This window comes from Varanus komodoensis, unplaced genomic scaffold (assembly GCF_004798865.1).
Source record: "Varanus komodoensis strain SLA01 unplaced genomic scaffold, ASM479886v1 scaffold1, whole genome shotgun sequence".
NCBI classification, from domain to species: domain Eukaryota; kingdom Metazoa; phylum Chordata; class Lepidosauria; order Squamata; family Varanidae; genus Varanus; species Varanus komodoensis.
Genome location: NW_025335268.1, coordinates 27,650,473 through 27,660,463, shown reverse-complemented (window position 1 = coordinate 27,660,463; position 9,991 = coordinate 27,650,473). Strand labels below are relative to the sequence as shown.

The window sequence follows — 9,991 nt, the reverse complement described above, 5'->3', positions numbered from 1 at the left end:
AAATTATAACAACTCCATATACTAAAAGTGCTTGGTCTCCTCTATCCAATGTCTTCAAATAGGAAGGAGCATGGACTTGTTTTTTCATTTATTTGAATCCAAAAGCATGAAAACTATAGTCATTCTTGATAAAAGGCTTGCATTTTGGTTAAATACTACATTTTTCTGTGTGTGTCTCCATTCTAAACATAGCCCATGGACAATTCTGATTTTTTGTCTAAAGCTAACAAAACTGAATAGGTAATATATATGTGAATACATACACATCAGATTAGACAACTGACATAACTTCAGCATCAAATAAGTCTGGGTGAATGTATGCAGGTATTCAAATGTATAAGCTAGTCATATCATACAGAACTATAAGTGATGTAGCATCTTACCATTGCTACTGCTAGTACCTGTAGTTCTACCCGTAATGAAACCAAGCTTGGTGGGAAAGGATCATGTGCATTTTCTAATCCAGCATTTCCCAACCTGCAGCCTATCACATCAGGAGGACACCAGCTCCCAGCATCCCCCCGCTAGACTGGGGCAAGTTTCTCTGATGATACTGCTTAAGGATGAACTTGAGCGCTAGCTGTAGGATGACTTCCCTGTTTTGATGGTGCAGTGGCACATTTTCATCAATTTTCTAATCAATGCATGTGAAACAAAACAATGTGTGGGCAAGAGCTGCCAACATCTCAAAATGATGGGCTGTAGGAGGAGTGAGCCGTTCAGACCAAAATGGAACTGGAGCTTCCATATCCCTCTTTTTGCCCATTTCCATGGTTAGCACAGACTGAATAAATTATGTCTACATACCTGCATGATTTACACAAGTTATCAGATCCTTTTTCTTCGCCCTGCCTATGAAAAATACTTGGCATCCACTAAAATCGCTGCAGATGTAGCTGTTACTTCCTCTCACTTTGGGCAATGCACTTGCTACTGTCCTCGTAAGGTATCTGTTCAGTCCTGTTCTCTCCATAAGTGGCTGGTCTCATTGCCCAGCCTAAAGGGGACTTGTACTTCCACCCTTTCTCCAATCCCAAAACTGCCATTAACCTCCTCCATGACCATAACTAGATGTGAATTGCTTTAGATATTTTTTTTTTAAGTCAGCGTACCCAAGTGGTATAAATAGCATTAAGTTATGGCAGGCCCATGGTGTATGGTAACCCTTCACTGTAGCCTGGCACCTAGCCAGACCCTTAGATATTTATCATCATCTATATATAAAACTGATTTTGCACAGCATTTTAAGTTGTATTTTAAAAGGGTCTTATAGTGGTAGTTAGCAGGTGGTTACCCTGCCCCACCTAAAACCAAATCTCTCTGAAGACTATACTGACTTCACAATCTAGTGCATGCCTTTAAACAGCCCTTTCCCACAGAAGTATTACTTCAAAAGGAGAATTCATCACAGCCCAATCTACCTGACAGCACCTTTAATAGGCAGGCATTTTGAGAATTGCTGCTGTGGGCCAGAAACAACAGGGCCAAGTTAACATCCCAGATCAGCTGTGACTGTCTGGGTCAGGCAGTTGTTTAGAGTAAATAATTTATTACAAAGATATTACATGGTTTTGAATAATTTTAATAATTTATAAAAATCCAAGTTGTCTCACATATGAACCCCACCTCCACATACAAAAGCTCATAATTGTGAATGTGATCTAGCTACACCAAGTTCCAGCAACCTTTTGTAGCCTTGAACCAGTCTTCCTCAACCTGGTACCCTCCGTTATTTTGGATTACACCTCCCAGCATTCTGGAGCTGACTGCAGTTGAAGTCCAAAATATCTGGAGGGCACCAGGATAGGAAACACCAACAACCTGTCAGATTATTAATCCTTATATCATGTTACTTTCCTGATCCTAAACACCTAGATACAATAAACTTTGATCTCAATCTAATATTTCCTTGGGTATTAGCAGTGTAGTTGAGACCAGGGTGAGCTGATCTTGAATATGCAGACTTTGCAGCCAGGGATACAAACAGTAGCTATTCTTAAATCACTAGATCAGAACGAAAGAGAATGCTTGTATGTAGCATAATCCAATTTAAAAACCATTCTCTAAAGTAAATTCCACCCGCTTCACTAGCTCAATGTTTATTTAGGGATCGATTCTAGAAGGATATGAAAGATGTACACTAAGCCAGATTAACACAGAACACAGGGGCATGGTTATACATATGAGCTGAAGAGAAGAATCCACTCTATCTCCCATAAATCAAAGAAAAGTAGTCTGACTGAAATTAAAGGGTCGGATACTATATGTAGTCTTAGAGTAGAATTAGGGGTGTGGGCTTAAAATCAGTGCCACATACCACTACAATCCTATACACACTTACACGAAAGGAAGTCTCACTAATGCCAATAGCATGAATTCCTAGAAGGCACAAATATTGGACTGAGCTGCATCAGGGATTGGCACCAATCGGGAACAAAGTAAAATGGTGTGGTTTTGTTGAATTGAGGGTGTTAAAGCAGCCAAAACTAGGGCCCTCTATGCACGCTCACGTAAGAGAAGGAAAATTTTAAACCCGATTAGAAACAGAAAAAAAGCAAGTCAAAAGGGATCTCCCAGGCCATCTAGTCTGACCCCAGGCTCCAGCCGGCTCCGCTCACGACATGCCCACCACGTGTATCCTGTCTATCCTTGAACACGCTCAGCTATGGGGCCTCAACCACCTCCCGGGGAAGCCATTCCGTACCCAAGCGAGCAAGGCCAATTGTGGGCGCACACCGTGTCCACTGGGCTGCAGGGTCCCCCCCGCCCACGCTGCAGTCGGGAGACAGATGCCGACCAGCTCCTGGCAACGCCGAAGAGGGAGAGCGGCAGGCCGCTACCTCGCTGGCTGCCCCGCTCGCTGCCCTTCTTCCTCCGTCCCTCGCCCTCTGCTCCCGGCAGCTCGCTTCTTCCTTCCTTTTCCCCTCTCTCCCTCCCTTCCTCCGGTGGCCTGCAGGGGGGCGCCCGCGCGCCCTTCTTCCTCCGCCTCCCACGCCGGGCGCCTTTCTCCTTTCAGGGCATGGTGGACGGGGGATTATTTGGGACAGGAGCCCTCCTGGCCTGGGGGGCGGGGGAGGTCCTGGCCGGCCAGCCGGCCGGCAGACACTCCTTATACGGCCCGGCCCGTGTTACCTGGGCCCGGGCCAGGCGCTCCTTCTTTGGGCAGCCCCGCGGCCGTGCAAGGGGCCTGGGGGCTCCGGCCGGGCCGCCTGGGCTCGCTCGATGCCCAAGATCCAAATATGGAGACATTCCTGTGGGTCTGCGGCCGGGGAGGGGAAAGGCCGGCAAGAGCCTATATAAAACCCACCGCGCTCTCACAAGCCCACCGAGCCACAGCGCTTGCTGGGAGAAGCAGCAACCGGAGCTAAGAGGCAGGAACCAACCCTAAGGTGAGTGAGTGAGTGAGGCGGGCCGGATCGCGACAGGAACGCGCTTGGGAAGAGGAGGACCGGACAGCCCTTGCGGCCCACGGGGTGGAGACTCGGCTGCACCGCCTGCGGCGGGAAGCGAAGCCAGTCAAGCAAGATCCCCGAAGGCGGGAGCAGCCGAGCCTTCTCCCTGGAAAGCAAATGCTGGCAGGACTGAGCTGAAGCGGCTGCCTCCAGCCCTCTCCGCTTGCCTCCCTTCACTTGCTGCTACTGTTGGGGCGGGGAAAGGAAAGGAAAGGAAAGGAAAGGAAAGGAAAGGAAAGGAAAGGAAAGGAAAGTCGTGCTGGGGAGCCAGTCTTTAAAAAAGAAGTTATGGAAGTCAGCTTTCAGATCACTCAGAACTTTTGGGAAGCTCCTATGCCTGCGAAGATCCCGAAGCACTGCACTAGTTGAGATTGTAACATTAAGCTGCCACCTGGTGCCCACCAGAGATGCTGGACAACTCTTATCATGCCGATCTTATTGGTTGGGGATGACGGTGGCTGTAGTCCAACGCATCTTGAGGGCAACTGGTTGGGGAAGACTGCATTAAAGGGATTAAAGCCTGAGCTGATGGGAGCCCATGGCAAGTATTCTAAGAGGTGCAGGGGTCCTACTTCTACCTTGGAAATTATGTGATGAAGGGAAGTCACTATGGACTACATGGAACGGGCTGGAAATGACCAGGCTGGAATGGAAAGACGCTGGAACTGACAGCTGGCAAATCGTAAATGCCTGGGATGATCAAATTGGTACTTTGCTTGGAACATTCTGGTTCCATTGGCATTTCTAATTAAGTGGAGCCATATTAAGTAGGGTCTAATTAAGTGGAGTCACCATTAGGTAGAACAGGTTAAAGTTAATTTTACTGCATTTTATGCAAAGATTCTGGGCTACATACAGGATGAAGTAGTTTGGAGATTAGATTTTTGTAGGATGAGATTTGTTTTTGAGCTTTTCCTTTTTCATGTTTCACTTTCCTAATTTTTCAAGGCCTTCTGGGCTTCACAGTGAAAGGGCCCACTTGCATGCCAGCCTATACCATACCTGGTTTAATTCAAAGCATGTGGCTAGTTCTGAGGGAAGACCTGTGTCTCTCAGAATAATCCAACCACTGCCACCAACTGTCCAGAAATGGGTTTTAAGATCTTAAGGAAGCAAGACTTCAAGCTTTTCCTTGTGAATGGTATGTTCTGCAAAGGAGGACAGCCCATATTTTGGGAACTAATGCTCATATTTGGATGGATGATGGCGTTTGAATCCTTTTTGTTATCTCTACTGAGTTCTACTGGCTTTTGAGAATCCTTCATGTCTTCCTCAGGAACTGCTGATCACAGCAATCATGCATCAGAGTGCTGCAACCTTACACACCCTTCCTGGTATTAAGTGCCACTGAAATAAAAGGCCTTAATTCCAGGTATATGTATTTACCAGTATTTGCACATTGATATCTTAGCATGGAAAGCTACAAATAGATGGCTTTCATGACTCCTTTAAGACATAGTTGGATTTAAATCTAATTTTTTAAGGCTGCAACCCTGAGTGCACTTACTAGGGGATAAATCTCAGCAGAACTTCCTTTTGCATATGCATGCATTGGATTGCATTGTAAGGTTGCAGCCCAATGTGTACATGCTTTGAAAGTAAGTCCTATTGAGATAAATGGGATGTCATTCTTAATAAACAGAATCGAAGTACTTTATCTGGCTGTGCTGAGGATTCAGTTGTTACTTGGTATTTTAGCTTGCAGCTTTTTGCAATCAGGACACACAGGTGAAAGGGAGAGGACAGAAAAGACCTGTGTTGTAGCCAGTATCAATTACTTTTTCCAGTCTTGCCTGTTTAACCATGGGTATTGGCTGACTGTCTGACAGCAGGGCTATATTCTCCCATGGTGTTCTTTCCTCCAAAGAGGGCTAAAAATTTCTGCAGATTGCAATTCTGCCTGCAATTTCTGCCTCCTAAGACATTGTGGCTGGGTTGTTTCGCTGCCCCTTGTGAATTTTCCTTCCTTCTGCTTCTCTTTCAGAAAGCCGACATCATGTGTGATGAGGATGAGACCACCGCGCTCGTCTGCGACAATGGCTCTGGCCTGGTGAAGGCTGGCTTTGCCGGAGATGATGCCCCCAGGGCTGTGTTCCCCTCCATTGTTGGCCGCCCACGTCATCAGGTATCTTGCCCTTTCTGCCAACTGAGCCAGCTGTACTCCAGCTGTACACAGGCTGAGAGATGCAGGATTTATTGGATGAACTACCAGCCTTTTGGAAAAGCCTAGAGAATGTGACTGGGACTGAGGAGTTCATCCACTAGATGGGCTGTAGCTTTTCCCTATATCTACAGAATTCCTGTTTTAGTTCTTAAGAGTAGAGCTGCTCCATTTTAAAAAATAATTAGGACTGCAGTTGTATGTACATATACTTGGGAGAAAAGCCCATTGAATTTAGTGAGTCTTAGATCTAAATGTGTGTAAGGTTAGGCTGCATAAGGGATTTGACCAGAGCCATGGCATTAATTTCTATGGCCTTTCCTGGTGCTTTGAAAGAAGAGATTCCATGATAATTCATGAGTCCATATTGTTTCAGATAAACGATAAGGGACAATCAGGCATTCTTCGTAGGCTGTCTTAATGTTCCTTAGGATGTTTGCTAGCCCCCTGTATATACCCAGTGCAGATGCTGCTTTGGGCTTTCCTTGGCCACCTTGTGGTTTGCTTTCAGTTGTGAAGGAAAGGACTTCAGCTCCCTGATAGGAATAGCCAGATACTTCTTTGTTTCACCTACTGTAGAGGGTGGCCATTAGTGTGTAACTGCCTACTTCCTCAGCCCTTGGAAGATGCTGAGCCCTTTTCCCACTTCCTTCTCAGGGTGTCATGGTGGGTATGGGTCAGAAAGACTCCTACGTAGGGGATGAAGCTCAGAGCAAAAGAGGTATCCTGACCCTGAAGTACCCCATTGAACATGGCATCATCACCAACTGGGATGACATGGAGAAGATCTGGCACCACACCTTCTACAATGAGCTCCGCGTGGCCCCTGAGGAGCACCCCACCTTGCTCACTGAGGCCCCCCTCAACCCCAAGGCCAACCGTGAAAAGATGACCCAGATCATGTTTGAGACCTTCAACGTCCCTGCCATGTATGTGGCCATTCAGGCTGTGCTGTCCCTCTACGCCTCTGGCCGTACCACTGGTGAGTGGCACTACCAGAAGAGGGGAATCGGGAAGCTAAGTTTTCGGAGGGTGGGGGGAGCCACCATTTTCCCAGGAGGGAGAGCCAGCTACAGGTCAACAAGGGTAGGGCTCACTCTGTCACTGTTAGGGCCGTAGGGAAGTGCCTTAGATCATGTCAGCTGATTAACTTAATATCTTCTGCACTGATTGGCAGTAGCTATCTAGGATTCCAACACAGGCTTCCCCAGGCCCTGTTGCTTCAAGGAAACGGCCCTTGTACAGACAGTCTGCCATCATGTATCCTGTATGCCTTCAGTGCCTCTCTATATTGTAGGTACCACATTGCTTAGTCTCCCATCAAGAGAAGGAAGGATCCATCCCCTGCCATGATCAGTTTTGTTCAGCAAACTGCAAACAGCCCTCCCTCCATGCACCCAGCCATTAACTGGGATGTTCGCTCAGGAAATGGAGCACTCCCTTGCTAGCATTGCCCCTATGGCTGCTGGGTGTTTCTCCCGTGTCCCAAGGATGCACAGTCTTCCCCCAGCTGCTGACCGTTCTGTGTTGCCCTGACAGGCAGGCAGGGGAAAGCAGGTCCTGCAGCTCCGTGGCTAAATGTTTGTGTCTGCTCCTTTGCCTTTGGTAGGTATCGTGCTGGACTCCGGCGATGGTGTCACCCACAATGTGCCCATCTATGAGGGTTATGCCCTGCCACATGCCATCATGCGTTTGGACTTGGCCGGCCGGGATCTCACTGACTACCTGATGAAGATCCTGACTGAGAGAGGCTACTCTTTTGTCACCACTGGTAATGAGCACAACCTCTTGTAGGCCTCAGCTGTTGCCCCAGTATCTGGCTTGCACCTGATTGCTCAGATTCAGGACCATAAATGCTTCTTTGCTCCCTGATTGCTCCACCTGTTAATTGGCTGTTGACTCTATGAGATATTAGAGCAGATATGTCTCTTTAGAGTGACATCCAGGAAGGTGCTTTGCTCAGCAGGCCTAGAATAAGCCCAGAGGCGAATGGATGCATGTCTTGGATTTCTCTGCTTGGCTGATGATGTCAGGCTCTGTGAACTGTAAAGTTAAAATCCACGGGCTAACACATCTCATGCTATTGGCCCTACGCATACAATTTTGTGGGCTGGACTCTCTAATCTAGCAGCAGATACCCTTTTGAATAAAGTCCAGCATCCAGGTTCTGTGCGAGCAGCCCATCCCCATTTTTCTTTTCTTTTCTCTGGTGACTGAATTACTTGCTCTCCTCCCCTCCTTGGGAGGCATCGTTCTTGGCAGGCTGCTGAATTCTTCTTCTTCTCTCTGACAGCTGAGCGTGAGATTGTCCGTGACATCAAGGAAAAGCTGTGCTACGTGGCTCTGGACTTTGAGAATGAGATGGCTACTGCTGCCTCCTCCTCCTCCCTGGAAAAGAGCTATGAATTGCCTGATGGGCAGGTCATCACCATTGGCAATGAACGTTTCCGTTGCCCAGAGACCCTCTTCCAGCCATCTTTCATTGGTATGTCTTGCTCAAGAATGCCCCACCCCACCCAGCGATCTCTCTCCGGTCAAGAGTTATTTGTGCTCGTGTGCTACATGTAACTACATCCCTCTTTCTATTCCTTTATCTTCCCAATGTCCACAGGTATGGAATCTGCTGGTATTCATGAGACAACCTACAACAGCATCATGAAGTGCGATATTGACATCAGGAAGGACCTGTATGCCAACAATGTCATGTCTGGTGGTACCACCATGTATCCCGGTATTGCTGACCGCATGCAGAAGGAGATCACCGCTCTGGCTCCCAGCACAATGAAGATCAAGGTGGGTTTCACTCCATGAATTTTTGACTCATAATTTGCATGCATTAGCTCTACTGTAGAATACAGTAGAGGAAGATGTAATGCTTAATGCAGTCATATAGTGCTTCAAGGAAACTCAGTGCAGGATATAGGATAGCATGGCCCTTTAGGCTCCCTTGCTTTAAAGAGTTCTGCTTCTGCATAATATATACAACATGTTGGACCCAACCCAGCAAATGTTGGTTACAACAGAGCCTCATCACAAGCATTGGGATTTAAGGTGCCTTTAACTAGGTCCCATTCCAAAGCTTTCAGTGGGATTTCATCTTCCAAAACCCTTTCTGGATCGTGTGCCTCCTTTTTTCTCTTCCCCGCCCCCCAATTCCAGTTGTTGAATTCCTCCAGAATTCAGCTCAGATCATAAACCAGTGCTTCTAATTTGCCTGAGCCATATGGCACGGGCGTAATTGCCCTCTGTTCCTCTCTGGCAACCCTCACGTAGCTTGTACCTGCTCTCTGCTCCAAATATGATCCAAACTGTAGCACAGTGCCAATAGAGAGCGTCCCGTTTAGGGCCTCATTACAGAAGGTTGGATTAATGATTCTTTTCTCTTACGCTTGGTTGAGTAATCAGTGTCCCAGTGGCGGGACGTGGTGCTACTTCAGCTTTGGCCCCTGCTTAGAATCCCTGTTGTAGAATTGTGCTCTCCTGACTTAACTACCCATGTTATTTTTTTCTTTTCCAACTAAATCATTCCTTTTGATTCTTGCAGATCATTGCCCCACCTGAGCGTAAGTACTCCGTCTGGATTGGTGGCTCCATCCTGGCTTCTCTGTCCACCTTCCAACAGATGTGGATCACAAAACAAGAATACGATGAAGCTGGCCCATCCATTGTCCACCGTAAATGCTTCTAAACATGTTTACAAAATGGATCATTATTATTACTTGGTAACGACTCTCAGGATGACGACATTGTGAGTTGCAGGATGTTGAACACCTGCAACAGCCACGTAACGTTCTATTTTGTAACAGTGTCTGGGTTACTGTTGCTGCAAGCGCCATGTGACACACAGTGTATGTAAAGTGTACATAAAATTAATTTATTTTACCTCATTTTGTTATTTTTCAAAACGTGCCCTGTGGAAGGAAACCAAACAAAAACTTCAAGAAGCATTAAATCATCAGTCATTCTGTCATGCCCCAATACAACTGGCTTTTGTGTGTTTTTTTAACCTGTTTCTTCATACTCCCCCCCCCTCCCAATGGTTGCAACACAGAGCGATGGAACTTAAAATAAGCTACTGGGTCATATCACAGCAGTGGCACACCATGTGCAGACTTGGATTCCTGGGAAGCCTGCAACACCTCATTTCTGCAAATGCATTAGTAGTCACATGTGCTTAAGATACATGCACAGCTGATGGGCAACCAACCCAGATGGGTAGGCAAGGCCAGGTGGCTTGACCCAGGTTGCCCAGTGAGTGAGCAGGGATTTGAATTCACACTGTACCACACTAGCTTTAAGACAGTTTCCCAAATGAGGTCTTCCTAAACAACACAGACTATCAATGGTATTTATCTGTCTGTCTATACTTTTGATTTTA

At 46.9% G+C, this 9,991-nt stretch overlaps 1 protein-coding gene across 1 annotated transcript; it reads left to right on the top strand.

Moving 5' to 3' along the window:
* The first annotated feature begins 3,254 nt into the window (after window positions 1-3,254).
* Window positions 3,255-9,593, top strand: ACTA1 (actin alpha 1, skeletal muscle). The gene is made up of 7 exons (XM_044420548.1): window positions 3,255-3,389; window positions 5,437-5,577; window positions 6,271-6,595; window positions 7,223-7,384; window positions 7,907-8,098; window positions 8,225-8,406; window positions 9,158-9,593. The coding sequence occupies exons 2-7, from the start codon at window positions 5,449-5,451 to the stop codon at window positions 9,299-9,301; spliced, it is 1,134 nt and encodes a 377-aa protein (XP_044276483.1). The 5' UTR covers window positions 3,255-3,389; window positions 5,437-5,448; the 3' UTR covers window positions 9,302-9,593.
* The last annotated feature ends 398 nt before the right edge of the window (window positions 9,594-9,991 follow it).